At 38.3% G+C, this 15,023-nt stretch overlaps 3 protein-coding genes across 4 annotated transcripts in view; 1 reads left to right on the top strand and 2 right to left on the bottom strand.

The window, feature by feature from the left end:
• Positions 1-346: 346 nt before the first annotated feature.
• Positions 347-2,732, bottom strand: LOC111218576 (claudin-10-like). Its single transcript, XM_022740941.1, has 5 exons — positions 2,437-2,732; positions 1,357-1,518; positions 1,171-1,258; positions 926-1,033; positions 347-827 (listed from the first exon to the last, which is right to left on the bottom strand). The coding sequence occupies exons 1-5, from the start codon at positions 2,666-2,668 to the stop codon at positions 635-637; spliced, it is 783 nt and encodes a 260-aa protein (XP_022596662.1). The 5' UTR covers positions 2,669-2,732; the 3' UTR covers positions 347-634.
• Positions 2,733-3,264: 532 nt separating this feature from the next.
• LOC111218577 (claudin-10-like) lies at positions 3,265-8,534 on the bottom strand. 2 transcript variants are annotated; one of them, XM_022740944.1, is made up of 5 exons: positions 8,182-8,534; positions 4,513-4,674; positions 4,350-4,431; positions 4,155-4,259; positions 3,265-4,020 (listed from the first exon to the last, which is right to left on the bottom strand). In XM_022740944.1, exons 1-5 carry the CDS (start codon positions 8,393-8,395, stop codon positions 3,864-3,866), a joined length of 720 nt encoding a protein of 239 aa, XP_022596665.1. In that variant the 5' UTR covers positions 8,396-8,534; the 3' UTR covers positions 3,265-3,863. The 2 variants fall into 2 exon arrangements, with proteins under 2 accessions (XP_022596665.1, XP_022596663.1); XM_022740942.1 differs by lacking the exon at positions 8,182-8,534 and adding an exon at positions 5,369-5,782.
• Positions 8,535-11,629: 3,095 nt separating this feature from the next.
• Positions 11,630-15,023, top strand: part of LOC111218898 (multidrug resistance-associated protein 4-like) — a 33,887-nt gene continuing 30,493 nt past the window's right edge. The window contains exons 1-5 of the mRNA XM_022741382.1: positions 11,630-11,703; positions 12,443-12,553; positions 14,337-14,457; positions 14,581-14,805; positions 14,896-14,985. Coding sequence (XP_022597103.1) covers positions 11,630-11,703; positions 12,443-12,553; positions 14,337-14,457; positions 14,581-14,805; positions 14,896-14,985 — 621 coding nt within the window. The remainder of the gene's footprint in view (positions 11,704-12,442; positions 12,554-14,336; positions 14,458-14,580; positions 14,806-14,895; positions 14,986-15,023) is intronic.

Raw genomic sequence — 15,023 nt, forward strand, 5'->3', positions numbered from 1 at the left:
TTTTATTACACAGGCTGACAGGATAATGATACACTTATATTTTTGTAAAACTGAGGATATACTGGTGTAAAATAAAAAGTGTAAATAAAAAGTACTGTCATATATACACACACACACACACACACAAACACACACACATATACATAAATATATATTTATATGCATATGTATGTATATATGTATGTATGCATATATACTGTATGTATACATATATATAAATAATATATACAGTGAAGAAAATGACTGGAAAGACACAATACTCATGGTATACTCATATTCATATATTCATAGATACAAAGTTTTTTATTATTATATTATAATTCATAGATATTACAGTGATGTTCCGAGTTGTCATACATGCTTTGATTATATCACAGCAGAATTAATACATGAAGAGTAAACGAAAGTATATTTTATACACAGAATGGGCTGTTTTACAAAAACAAAACATGACAAGTGAATGAGAACAACAACAACAAAAAAATACAATTGTACATATGCTGCTCTAAAGAGAAGGCTGAGGGTATATTCATCTACAATATGAGCTAATCAGATTTTGAGCCCCTATGTATTTTTGTGCTTGCCTGTTGGTGTTAGAATAAAAGTATATGAATTTAAAAAAAGGTTTAAGATACTACACGAATGCATCTCTTTCTGAGATTTTTGTTGGTGTTGTCTGAGAGAGCTTTGAAATCTTGGAGCTGCTGGATCGACCCGAGCCTAGATAAGATCCATACTGCCAGGAGGGTTTGTAGTATCCAGCGTACGTTCGTCCTCTGGAGCGAGGGCTCATGTATGTGCCTCCTTCATAGGCATATACCACTTTACTGTAAGACCAAAAAGTAAAAACATTGACAAAATGAATAAAACAGGATGGTCTTGGTAGCCACAGAAAAAAGGGATGAAGATGGATGATCTATAATACCTTTTGGGGCAGATTACTCGGCAGACCGTCACAGAATAGAACACAGCCCCCAAGAGGATGAAAAAACATCCCACCAATCCAAGAAATATGGGAGGGCCTAGGTCATACCTGGAATAGTTTAATTGTATAAAATGAAACACAATTTAAATACTGTATACACACAACATTGTGTGGACATTTTAAACTAAATGATATAAAGTATTGTACAAAAGTGTAAAAAAAAAAAAATAAAAAAAAAACTGTACCGTAGGACTCCTGGCCCTACACTGGCAGCAAAGGTTGTTCTGGCGATCCTGTTGATGTATAAGCAGTAGGCAGAAATATCTGACACACCTGTGTGCAGAGGTTTCGTTGATACCAAGAAATAATGAGGGCAAAACACTGTCTGTCATTTACAGAGAAAAACACATGTATGTATGTGCTGTACTCACCACCAGCAACATGAAACACTACTCCGGCAAAAAGCATTTTGTCCTTGGTTTTATCAGCTCCACCAATATAAGTGCACTCCATCCCAAGAAAGCAAAGTACTACACCGAAGAATCCCAGAGTTAACCCGCACATTAGTAATCCTCGCACTCCCTGGATGAAAGCTGAGAGAAATGGGAACAGTTCAGGTTTGACAAAATGAGAAAAGGTTTAAAAGAAAAGGTTCAGTTGCTAGGATAGTGTTCAGTTTCTCTCAGACTGAAAAGAGGATGGTGTGAGAATAAAATCAGATCATAAGCTCTTTAAAAGATGTTGAAGTGCTCTTATATTAGCTACATGGACTGAATAGAGTCACATAGACACCTGTACAATAAACAGTCATTTTAAACAGGTGGGCAATGAATACCAACTTTACAAAGCGTGTAATGGTTTTCTCGGAGGAGTTTTAAGAGAACTATTACTGTTAAGATTTTGATTGGTGTAAACTCAATGTCACACAAAGCATGTTGGTAAGTAAAACCTTAACATTCAAAGTGAGGTTATGGAGTATGAATGAAAATATTTCCTCTTGAAAGGTGAATTAAAATGGCCAATAAATTCTCATGAAACTGACATGTTGAATTACAACAATCCTCTCTGTAGAATGCAAGCCACAGGATAATGTTAGATGCTACAATGGAGGGTGACAGTAACACATTTAGAGAGGAATCATAAAGTCAGCTAACTGATCTACTAATGTTATTTACATGGCAAAATCTTCCTAAAATTAACTAGCATTAGAAACCAAAAGTTACTGGTCATACCAGACCAAGTGAGCCTGTAGTGACAAAACCCCTGAGTTTATTGGAATCAACAAGGACGTATCGCTTAAGAATTAAACTTTTCATTCTAAGACCAGGTTTATGTATTTTATCCTTTCAATAGTGACAGTCTCACTTCAAGTGCTTGTGTAATCCTGCTGTCACTGTGAACATCTATCCATGGTTGTGCCATTCTGTACCTGCTGATCTACAGGATTGCAAATTTTTCTATTCATTCAGAGTGAAAGACTAACTATTAGAAACATGTTTTTTTGCACTTACGGGTGACAGTCCAGAGCACTGGGAAGTCTCTGCAATTGGTGACAGCTGTAGAATCAGAGAAGCAATCCTTCCACAGGTTGGACCAGTACCAGGCCACTCTAATGATGAAGGAGCCTCCTTGTCCTCCTAACTGGGTGATCCTCCAGTAGTCCATGGCCATGGTGCACAGCACAAACGTCCATCCCAGTGATGAGACCAAGAAGCCCAATATTTGCAGGAGACGTTTATCCATGTCTGAAGTTGAACCAGGTGGTGTCCACTGAGTTCAAAGCTCAAACAGCAGCGCAACTCACAAGGACAGGACACACAGGAGACACTTTTTTTTTATTTCAATCTGTGAACCAGGCAGCATAGGCTATGACAGTGTGTGCTGTGTGCCATTAGTGTTGATGAGGGCTCTGCACCATTGTGTCATGTGTTTACTGTAAGCTCTCTGGAGTGTGCCGCCTGCTTCAGGTATTTCACACCACTTCTAGCTACAGGTTCATGTGCGTTTTGCATCCTAGTATGTAGCAACAACACATTTCAACATGCACTTACAATAAAACAGCATAGACGTGCAACCAAATGTTTACCCTTACATATTAAAGTCCCACAGAGACTCAACTCTACACTGATCATCTTCAGAGAACATATTGTTACAAAGACTGCAGACTGCTGACCTCTGCAGACCGGAGCAGGTATGACATCATCAGATGACAAAACAACGCAAGACACAAAATTGGATGTGCTGTGACTCAGACTCATCTAATCTGTTTTATTTCTATTCATACTCTTATCATCATTCACTACACATTTACATAATTACAGAAACAATGACAAGATGCAGTCTGTTTTTTTTTTTGTTTTTTTTTTACTTTCTTAAACTTCCAATTATTACAAAATCATAGTTAATGGTTACGCCATGTTAAACAAAAAATCAGTGCTTGACACAACTTTAAATGTTGTCATTACAGATTAACAGCATGCGTGGGTTACTTACAGTTAAAGATACAACCACCAAAGCAAATGTCTTACAAAATATTACAAACTTTATTGCCATATACAGCGACTGAATTAGAAAATGATGCAGACATTAGATTACAAAGACCCATTTTGGACCAAATGTTTTGGGTTTTTTGCTGTTTAATTATGAGACACATCCTGTTTTTAAGTGAGAAGATATTCAATGCACAGCAATATGTAACTATCAAATGCAAAAGTTGTGTCCTGCATAGAAAATACAAATTCTCTAAGATCAGAGAGTAAACTGTATCATACACTTTTAAATTCATACCCCTGGAAGAAACATGTATATATTTTAAACTTAATCCCTGGTGAGACAGAGACCACCAGGTTTCATGCACTGCTCTGTATCTTTTAGACTAGGTATATCTCTTAAGACTCACCAGTGGCTTCGACTAAAAGTGTTATATATTCAACATCCCTCAAACGTATACATTCTTATCAAAGTGCTGAATCCTGGAGGAGCTGCTGTAGTCTGGAGGCGGCCTCTGGTTTACAGACTTTGCCTGCCCTCTCGGGTAGGAGGAGAGATGAGAATGCGAGGCAGCGCCTTTGTAGATATAGTTTGCCTGACTGTGGCTGTGAAAATACAGAACACAGATTCATGTGCACAAATCACCTATGCGACTCCAGAAAATTGATACACACGGCAGGTTATTTACAACATGTATCTTATGTATGATGTAAACATAGTATGTTTTACTTGTACACACCTTTTGGTAAAAGAATCTGCAATGGAGAAACACAGCATGCTGCCTCCGAGGATACAGAGGATAGAACCTGCCCAGCCAATAAAGAGAGCAGCGCCCAGTTCATACCTACAGAGCAAATGCAGCAATGTTTCTTAATTGGTTGAGTGACATTTAAACATTTTAAACATTATGGATCTACAGTCACATGGTGCTTACTTTTGTGCCACAAACATTGGGTCAAAAAACTCTGATGTTATCTGATATGCGTAAAGGGAGCACGCTGACAGTGAGCAGAGGCCTGAGAAGGACAAGAGAAAGGCAATGTAGATCAACAGAAAATGCTATTACACAAATAATTCGACAGATCCACTTTACTTACCACTAAGAATGAAATCAACACCAGCAAAGCAGGCGATCCTGGCTTTGTTTTTGTCAGTTCCTCCTATTTTGGTGCATTTCATTCCAACCAGGGCAAATATGGAACCAAAAAAACCCAGACAGACGGCTGCAATCATCAGTCCTCTGCATGCCTGGATGTAACCTGTAAACATAAAACAGAGATCAGCTTATGTCCAGTCAATATAGTTTTCTGTGCTGTGCTTCTCCTCTGTGGTTTTGCCTTCCCTTTCAAATCTGCACAATGCAAGGTCAATGAGGTATTGACCTTGTGACCAATTTACACATTAAGCAAGAAATACAATTTGTCACGAGTAACCATAATTGTTTTCAAGCACCTTGGCTAGTGTTGTGACTGCCTTGGTATGAAAAGTCTCATTCAGATGTGATTTTGAGGCAAATATTACCTTGGAAGTTAACCGCTGAGACTAGTCAGCCGTGGTAGAAATTGCCTGAGGGTCCCAGTAAATCTCCTTTATAGCTTTCAGGCTCAGAGAACTAAGGCTAAACATTGACGTATTTGGAGGTAAATGAGTTCTTCCTTGGAGACTTGCATTAGACTATCTATTAGTCCTGGTTTGCAATGAACTTCAACTTGAATTTAGAAAGAGAGAGAAGCTGAGTTTGACCTTTTCTGATGCACTAGGGTAGTTAGGATAAATCACCTGAAAGAAAAACTACAACATCAGATATTACCCTATGCTCTTAAACTGAGAAACAAACAAAAACAGAAACTTAATTCAACATGACTGAGCTACACCATTAAAAAGGTCAAGAAGCAAACGCAGTCAAAGGCAGAAAAACCAAGCATCAAATGATCAGAATGAAAAAGAGCTGACCATCCAGTGCCAGCAACGAGGAAAAGTCTTTGCAGTTAGAGATTCCTGTTGAATCAGTGACACAGGCCTTCCACAGATTGGACCAGTAAGTAGCTGTGGTGATGACGGTTCCATCAAGTGACGACACCTTCCAGTAGTCCGTCGGCAAGGTGGAAGACACCAGCACCCACCCTGAGGTGGTTAATATGAAGGCCAAGATCTCCTGAAACATGCTGCTCATACCGCAGAGAAGAGTCCTCCACACGACTGAGGCTGGCAGGAGTTGGTAGGACCAAGAATTGACCAAACGTTCTCTGGCTTGTGAAGCTTCTTGAAAACGTAGCTTGGCTCTGCACTAGTAAGTTCAATGGATAGGCTGTGATTGATAGTTAATGTGTTGTGGACTGTTAAATTCTGTAGGGAGGAGTTTGGTCCTAAACTTCAACAAGTGGCCAGTGGTCTATTATAGTGTCTTCCACCCACTCACCAAGTACACGTCACTATGACTCAACGTGAGATGAAGGGGACCGAAGGTTCCAGATGTAGAAAAGGGTTGTGATGACCTCAGTAAAGACACTGAAAATTAAAGCAACTTCAGGCATGTAAAATGTGTGAGCAGTTGTATGTGTGGTCAGTAGTGGGCATCATGACCAGTACTTGAATAATTTGATTAATAAGTAAAAGTAGTAATACCATAATGGAAAAATACTTCAATAAAAGCAGGATTTTTGCATTCAAAACTTTTTAAAAGTAAAATGAATTGCACTTATGGGTTAAACACACAGTAGTCATTCTAAGGTGTGTTAAATTATTAATGCATTAACCTGTAGAAGTTAATGTTGTAGGGTGGGGTAGATTAAAGCCAGCAGTTCACCATACAGTATGGTATGGGCATATGGGCATAGTATGGGCTAATAGTAAATTGTATTGTGTTATTTTGTCCATCCACACCACAGACTATGGCCTGAAAATGTCCAAGGTGGAAGAGTTACATACATGCATACATTTCTGTTTAAATCCTGGATTTATTTGTGAGTCTGTAACTGACTTGATAAACCAAAGATGTAAAACAGACATTTGAGATAGGATGAAGTATGGTGAAGTGTCACCCTCTGCCTGTCACCTTGTCCTGGCACCTATGATTAATACTCACCCACCTCAAGTAGCAGGATTTAGATGACTTCTTAACTGCATGTTAACAGCACGATGCTTCAGTGACTGAAGGACACACATTGTCCTGTTACATGGCATGGCAATGTGATAATTAATTTAGAGAACGATACCTAAAAAGATTATCTGGATGCCACTGACAAAAAGCAAACAACAGCTTTTATGATGTGGATTAGAGCCCCATCTAGTGGCTGTACATGCTGTAGCTAAAGTTTCTGCCATCTTACTGCTGCCACCATCAGATGGAGCTGAGAATCTCAAAGCACTGTCACACAAAATTAGCATGTTATTAACTGTAAACTGATTTAACTGAAGATTTCATGACTTCCCATTGCAGTTTTACACACTGCATTGAACTGAAATGTTTTCAGCAAATGGAAAAAAGACAAAACAAAAAAGAAACCCAAAGGAAAACAAAGCAAACAACAACAACAAAAAGTTACAGCACTAGCCACCTGATAAACTGAACTGCTCAACATATAGATGGATAAAAAAAAACCCAATATAAACAACAATAGGATTATTATAGACAATAAAAACCAAATTCCTCAGATACTGGGTAAATACTGCAATTACAATACATAAAATATGGGGCATTTCACACAATATTGTAATTTGATTTGGTCTTGATTTTTGAAATAGTTTAACTTTCTCTCTTTCTAACTACATATCTTTGTTTACTTGGCCTCTGCAGAAGCTTCTGTGACTCAGAGACTCTCAGTTTGACATTTCCAACTAAAGATTACACATTTGCTACAGTTAACGTGTGAGCCATAATCTGGAACTGAAATGAATATTACCAAATGTTTTGAGTATTTTGTTTTTTTTTTCTCAGTGAGCATTTACACATTTAGTTATCTGAATGTATCTGGACAAGGTAAAAGATAATGATAATAATGTCATTATGAAAAAAGGTGTAACTTGATCAGATGTGTTTTTATTTTCATGAATAATTAGATACACACCATGTGACCTTTCACAAGATGACTAATAGTGCCAAGACAAAGACAATTCAAGTCCTTCATTGTCAGACAGTATCCTCTAATAGAGATATTTAATCATGAGCCTGAAGAAACCATTTCTTTGCAATTAAATCACTTCACCTAACCTTCAATAAGTCATTCTAAAGATGACTTTACATCAGGGTTCTCCAACATGTGAGTAGCTCACCCAAAGGTTCTGGGAATATGATATGTACAAACCATGGATGCATAGCACAAACTTAAAGCAACACAACTTCACGCAGTAAATCTAATCCAAATGCAACTAAATCCAATACACAGACATACCATAAGCTGTGGGCTTCAACTTGAGCCCTGTTTTTTTTTTAGCTCATGTTTGTTTAAATTTTGGAAAATTAAGTGTAATGAATTAGCTATTTAAGTTCCTGTTTGTTATGTTCTTTTGGATGTACTGACAACTATCTCTGGAGGAAGGAACTTCTTTTTTCTCTGATTTCTATGCAGATTTATGGACATTTATTTGCAATGGTGTTATGTCTGAAAAATATAACTTACTGTACATATGTTCACACACTCGATGCATTACGGATATCATTAACTCAGTATTTAACCATTAAAGTTATAAACAGAGACAAACGCTTCATGCAGAAGTGTGAGAACAGACATATTATATATGTGGCAGTTCAGACCCTCTGAACTTACCGTCCAGCTGAAGGATAGTATGATGTGGTCGGCAGTGCAGAGCTCCAATGGCATTTCCAGCACAGTTGTTCCACAGACCCTGGAGCACCCAGGTCGCTGTGATGACTGAGGATGCTCGGCTGGTGACCCTCCATTCATTGGACACTGTGGCACCAATAGAGGCCCCAAGCCCAGCCAGACCGCTCAGAAAAGCCAGAATCTGCAACCCTGACATTTGGTAGGTTAAGATATATTTACAGTTTTTTGGGAGATTCAAGGAAAAGAGAAGAAATAAAATCGCCCCAGGCAGGCAAATTACACTGTGGACATGTGTTTCACTGAGATGATTTACAGACAGGATATCTCGCCTTCATCTCTATTGGCGAGGGATAGGGATAGACACAGGTGTCTGAGAGTGACATAGTAAAGGAAGTATGAGCTGGCAGTTAGTCATTAAATTTTGGCAAGGAGTTTTTGAAATGCTCCTTTTGTGTGTCCATGCTTTGGTCTAAAAATAAGGCCAGGTATCATATTAACATAAAAAATAATAAAGGAGTAATCAGTAATCCTAAAAACAGGAAGAAATGTGACAAAGTCCAGTTACTAGTTCATCTATTTCTGCATGCAGTATCTGGCAACTGCATGATTAATGATTGCCAGATTACATGTGAACATGTATGTTGTTTTTCATGGCCACAGAATGTGACGAGTGTCAGTTTCTGTCTAAAATAGAAAAATAAAAACAGTCAATTAATAAAACAGATGTTTGCATGAATACTTAATCAGTGTACTGACTGAGTTGACAGCTGTAAAAACATTTTATGCTCTAAATCTTGCAGATGAACATGCTGACTGGAATTAATAATGGCAAACAACAAATATTAAGACTTCATGCAAGCAATAAGCCACTCTTTAAACAAATGCTAAGTTATGTTCATGTATGATTCAGATGAAAGGTCTCCACAGATGACCTTACATCACACTTACTGCACATCGTGAAAGGTGTTTTATTTATAATGTCAGTATGTTAGGTAATAAACAAAAACAGGCAATTCCCTCCCGTTCTTTCATGATTAATCACAGTAATATGTCCTGATAGAAGGTTAAAGTTGACAATATTTAGTTCACTGTAAGGGAAACCAGGCAAAACAGCCCTAACGTAGACCTGCCTACCTTCAGCTGGGTTTTATCAGACCCACGTTTACTTAACATTAGGTCGCAAATCAGCCGGATATCTCGGGCCAGACTGGGATAAAATGGGGGGAAGACAAAAGCAGAAATCGGTCATACCCATACAGTCTATGGTCATACGTCTGACTATTTCGAAAGTCAGGGGAACAGGAAACAGTGCATACAGGGAGGGACTGACGTTGATTGGACAGAATCTCTGAGGAGTGCGCCATTTTCAATTTAAAAATGGACGACGAAAAATAAACATGGTGGCTGCAGTGAGCCTCGTGTACAGTCCGTGGACGGTAAGTAAAATACTCGGAGAGCCTCCCCAGCAAAGCAGGAAACTTTGCCCATATTGCCACATACTGGTTTCGCGAAGAAATCAACTTCCCGGTATCGGGGGTAAGTCCACAACGTCGGAGGTTTTCAGTTTACTTTCTTATCAGAGATCTAATTGGGAAGATGGCTCACTTGCATGATATGAAGCTTCATTAAGCTAGCAAAGCGGTTCGAGAAATGGTTAATTTCTTGCTTCATGTTAATACAAACGTTTGTATATTACAAATGAAATATCAGTATCAGGGAAACAATTGTTTTTTATTTATTTATGTATTTATTTTAATTTTTATAGTAGTTACTGTAAAAGCAATCCAAATATGTTTTCTCTGCAACAAATATCAGTCCAGTTAGGCTCAATATTTGTTTAACCTTAACTCAAGTATGAAACAATTAGTCAGTGTGCAATGTTGGTGAAGAATGTGGGCCTATAATAAAAAAATAAAATACTAAATACTATAATTATTTTGGAAAAACACTTCCTATTCATTTTTATTAATATATAAAAACCTCTAAACTGTGTTGGATTTTTTGATTTGTTTATTTATTTTTAAATGCTGAAAACTTGTGACTGTCTGGCGTCTTCAAAAACATAAACTGTACCATTAAATGTCACTTTGGTGTTTAAGCTCAAACTAATTTTAAATAAAAATAAATGTTTCTCATATTATGTTGTGAAGAGCTGCTTGAAATGTGCTTGTTGACCCTGCAATGGAAAGCCATTTTATTTGGTTATGTGTTTTCATAGGGCTGCCAGAATCAATCTCAGGCCAGGCCTACCAAAACTTATGGCCCCCTACAACCAGCAATAAATGGTATGAGCCTGACTGCACCCCATACCTATATAGGCTCATATTAGGATCAAAATGATTTTGGGCTTGTAAGGTGATGGTCACAAATATATCCAAAGGTTATAGTTGTAAATCAAGCTTTGTAAAGCTGTAAAATAAACCTGCACAAAATAAGTTTGTGCATGTGAAAAAAACTGGATGTGTAGAAGATATGTTTAAAAAAAAAAAAAAAAAAACTGGTGTAATTTAAATCTGTGAACAGGTATTATCAGAGGTGAGGTTACACAAAGACACTGAAAGAAGGGCTTTTGTCAACATCTGTGTACAGATACAGAGCAGAAAATATCTCCCCTGCAGGTCCGCATCGTTCATCTTGAAAGTTCACCTGGGAGCAGCTAGCTCAGAACTGACATAAATTTCCAGTCAGACAAAGGTCATGTGATACATGCATTTTGTGTCAGATGTATACTCACATATTTTCACAGTATGTTACTGTGCTGTACTAATCTAAAGGGTTTTGTGTGCAAGCCTTTTCTAATAAACTAACGTTTAGTGAACAAATTGGGATTTACAGTGTAGGTTATGCATGTAGCCTGTATTGAATCACTTTATCCTGTTTTTGAAACTGAAGCTGGCAGATTTTTTTTCTTATATAATAAAAAAAACATCTAAAACTCAACAACCAATTCATAAAGTAGTTTAAATGATGATTGTTATTATTGTATTATAGTCTGCATGAGCACTTCATTTTCACTTTTTATACTGATAGGTACACTTTAGTGATAATACTATTTTACTTAAGTAACATTTTGAATGCTGGTTTGTTACTTGTAATAAAGTATTTGCACTGTGTGCTATTGCTTCTCATTTGAGACGTTTTCGTTTTGAAATTTAATTAACACGATGGCGTTCATGTGGGAAGTGATAGAGACTTGTGTCGGCCAATACCGTGGCGGTGGGCGGGGCTACGCAGCGTCCCGCTCACCTGACAGCCAGACCGGCTGTGCGTCTCCTGTAGTAATCCTTTACTGAATGTTGGCAGGTGTAAATATTGACGGACATAGGAGTTTACAGCAGCTGTTCTCTTAGTGTTTTCTTCTCCGAGCCTTAATCGATATCCTCCAGCCACACAACCTGCCGAGAAAGTCTTCAGGTTACTGTTGGGGGGCATGGAACCTCTGCGGAAGGAGGCGAAGGATAATCCGTCGGCTTCAGCTAATCTTCTCTCCAAGATTTTCTTCTGGTAAGAAAACCGGCCTCACAGTGACAGCCGTGTTTGACATTAATTGAATGGAGAGCTCTTCTGTGTGACAGTCTGTGGCCACTCTAGAGTGGCTGTCCCTGGATGTGATAGCAGGTAGCGGCTGAGCATCCGTCCATGCACTGCTCATGCATGGAGGAGAGAGCTCAGACTCTTTTTTTTTTTTCTAGCAGTCTTAAAGCACAACAGGCAAAGTTGTTAAAACTGGTAATTCGAGAGTAGCATAGTGAAACCATTCAAATTTATTAACACTTTTCTTAACATGTAAACAAAGTGTTTAAACAAAACATGAGAGAAAGTAATACTGTTGTTAAAGTAAAAATCATACAGTAAAAATCAAACCAGACAAGTTTTATAAATGTTCCCCTCTGCTTATATTAGATGTCAACAAGTTAAATGGTATTTTTAATGTTTAGCTTGTACAGGTAGACTGCATCCGTACTGTAGAGCAGCAATGTGTTGTTTTTCAGGTGAAAGCTGATTTTCATGTTTTCTCATGTAAGTCTTGCAGCTGTGCGATAAATGTGGTGTACAGTATTTACCTATGAATTGTAATGGAGTAAAAAGTACTGCTGTCTGATCTTAAAACTGTACATACTTGAATAATTGTACTTGGTGACAACCCACCTTTGCTCACACCTACATAAAGGTCAATCATTTCAGTAATTATTTTAACTACTGAACATACCTTTATATACTTCTTACTATATACTATCTCTAGTTGGCTGAATCCCTTGTTCAGAATCGGCTACAAGAGGAAATTGGAAGAAGATGACATGTATAAAGTTCTACCAGAGGATGCATCTGACAATCTCGGGGAGGAACTACAGTGGTATGACATTGAATGTCTCTTATTAATTTTGTTTGATAGTATTTAGGCTATTTTCATTTATTTTAGGATTATCTAATAGAAATGAACTACTAATTTTCTTTTTCTCAGAGTCCATTACAAAGCATTGACTGAATAGTCTTAGATTCTTGTAAATTCAGACACCATAGTAATCTGTATTTCACAGAAAGACGACCATTAAAACCTTGAGCATTATAATCCAGTGTTAAAACCGGTCAAGAGCAAGGTTACAAACCCAGGTTACATTCAGATCCATCATTGTGTCACTTTGAATTTTATTACAGATTGCGCTGTAATTGAGCTGTTATGCTTGTCCTTTCTGAACAACTCCCACCCTGAGAATATGGGTTTTTCAACCCCTGCAGATGCAGCCTTGTAGGCTTGACAGTACCAGCCAGGCCCTTAGGACCTAGTTACCTTGACAGCCCAACTTTCCTGCCGGTGTTTGCTTCCATTTCAAAGGTTTTCAAGAGGACAGACAAAACCACCTCCTGGCCATTCTCAGCATCTGCTTACATCATACTTGTTTTGAAAAGGGACCACCTCAGCTCTGTTTTGGGTATAGGAAACTGAACTAACCATGTCCACCCTATAGTAACACCTCTCTTACTATTACTTAAGCATGAGTTCTGGATATATGACCAGTACAGATGTCAACTAACAACCTGTGTCTCAGATTTGGATCAGAGAGGCCGTTCTTGTCATCCACTGCCACATCAATGCTTCTAGTCATTGCCAGTTTGAACTTGAAGTACCCCTGAAGGTTAATAGGAAATGGATGGATTAGGCGTTCTCCCTGTAAACGGCAGTCAGAGCTGTACTCTCACAATAAGTAGAAGTCATATTGAATTACCCCCTTCTCCATTTTAGACAGTCCCAAGAGTGTAGTAGCCAACCAGAGACTTAGAACGTCCCCACCACTTCCTGACCCCTCTCAGCCTGGACCTTCCCTAAATAGCAGAGAGACAACCTCCTCTGACGGAGTTTGGCATCAGAGTTGTCATTCTGTATGGAGGTGAACCTGGTTATATATAGATAATACTTCTCATACTGTCACATGAGAGAGGGCTTCTCACCAACACTGATCATACTGCAGATTCATGAGAGGGCATATACTGACAGCTACAGTGTATCTGTTTGTGTGAACACAGTGTAACTATTGTAGGGGCTACTGCTTTTAGGAGGTGAGGTGAGAGCTTAGCTTGCTTACCTGGCATAAAGACCAGCTTGTTCAATATGAGTTCTCGACTGTGGGATGACAAGGTATTCAAACCCCTTCACATTTTGTACACTTTATTTATTTGTTTAATTGTAATTCTGAGGCTGGGGTTTTCTCCCCCCACAAGTTGAGGGGTGATCAACACCCAAAAGTACTCCATAACTAAGGCTAACAATAGATGAGACAAACCAATAGATACTGAAGCTAATATGAAATTTATATTAATCTGTGTCAATGAAGAGAGAGCCGAAACCAAATTGACAACCTTAAATACTTTTTTTCTGTAGCAAGTTGTATGTAGAAAACCACATATTAAATTTTATAGTGGTACAAGACTTGCACTGGTTGGGTAACATCCACACAATAATTTGTGTATTATGCTACTTGAAACATTTCTTGTGATTTCTTTTGAGAAACATTAAGTAGTTTCTCTTGCTTTCCTGGGAATTACCAGCAGTGCCATATTTTGAGTAAGTTTGCTTAGTTAAAGGTTAGTGACTGGAGGTAACCATGGCTTTTCTTTTCACTTCCTCATGCTTTTGAAAGGTACTGGGATCAAGAAATTCAACAGGCAGCAAAAGAAACGCGCCCACCAAATCTTACCAAAGTTATCATTCAGTGCTATTGGAGATCATATTTACTCATTGGAATATACATCTTCATAGAGGTACAGTGCAGTCACACACAGTGTAACCACACATCAACAGTGAGCAATGCTGCATTTTAAAAATTAAGATTTATTTTAATGCAGCACATCCACTTATCTGCCTTACATCCCATTTTCTATCAGGAAGTTATCAAAGTCATTCAGCCTGTGCTACTTGGGAAGCTTATTGAGTACTTTGAGAGTAATGACCCCATCAACACAGCTGCAGTCTATGAGGCCTACAGCTATGCTGCAGGTATCTCCCTGTCAACCATCGGCCTGGCTATCCTTCATCATCTCTATTTCTACCATGTTCAGCGAGTGGGCATGAAGATCCGTGTGGCCATGTGCCACATGATCTATCGGAAGGTCAGTCATTAATGACACATCTAATGTATAAATGCTCTGTCATATTCCTGTGGTCTTTATAACTTGACATGAACCTTTTGTTCTGCAAAGGCTCTATATCTTAACAGCACAGCACTGGCCAAAACTACCACAGGACAAATTGTCAACCTCTTATCTAATGATGTCAACAAATTTGATGAGGTGATTACCTGAAAGTGACTCTTTTTGTTTGTCCTGTA

Source organism: Seriola dumerili, unplaced genomic scaffold (assembly GCF_002260705.1).
Source record: "Seriola dumerili isolate Sdu_G_001 unplaced genomic scaffold, Sdu_1.0 BDQW01000052.1, whole genome shotgun sequence".
In the NCBI taxonomy this organism is placed as follows: domain Eukaryota; kingdom Metazoa; phylum Chordata; class Actinopteri; order Carangiformes; family Carangidae; genus Seriola; species Seriola dumerili.

What these genes read in the sequence shown, in the direction of transcription:
- LOC111218576 (XM_022740941.1), bottom strand. Translation starts at nt 2,668, where the DNA reads ATGGATAAACGTCTCCTGCAAATATTGGGCTTCTTGGTCTCATCACTG. An exon ending in AGTGTTTCATGTTGCTGGTG is followed by an intron (nt 1,259 to 1,356) that starts GTGAGTACAGCA and finishes CTCTGCACACAG; the next exon opens with GTGTGTCAGATATTTCTGCC. An exon ending in GTAGGGCCAGGAGTCCTACG is followed by an intron (nt 1,034 to 1,170) that starts GTACAGTTTTTT and finishes AAACTATTCCAG; the next exon opens with GTATGACCTAGGCCCTCCCA.
- LOC111218577 (XM_022740942.1), bottom strand. Translation starts at nt 5,588, where the DNA reads ATGAGCAGCATGTTTCAGGAGATCTTGGCCTTCATATTAACCACCTCA. An exon ending in CCAATGTTTGTGGCACAAAA is followed by an intron (nt 4,260 to 4,349) that starts GTAAGCACCATG and finishes TTTGCTCTGTAG; the next exon opens with GTATGAACTGGGCGCTGCTC. An exon ending in GCAGATTCTTTTACCAAAAG is followed by an intron (nt 4,021 to 4,154) that starts GTGTGTACAAGT and finishes GTATTTTCACAG; the next exon opens with CCACAGTCAGGCAAACTATA.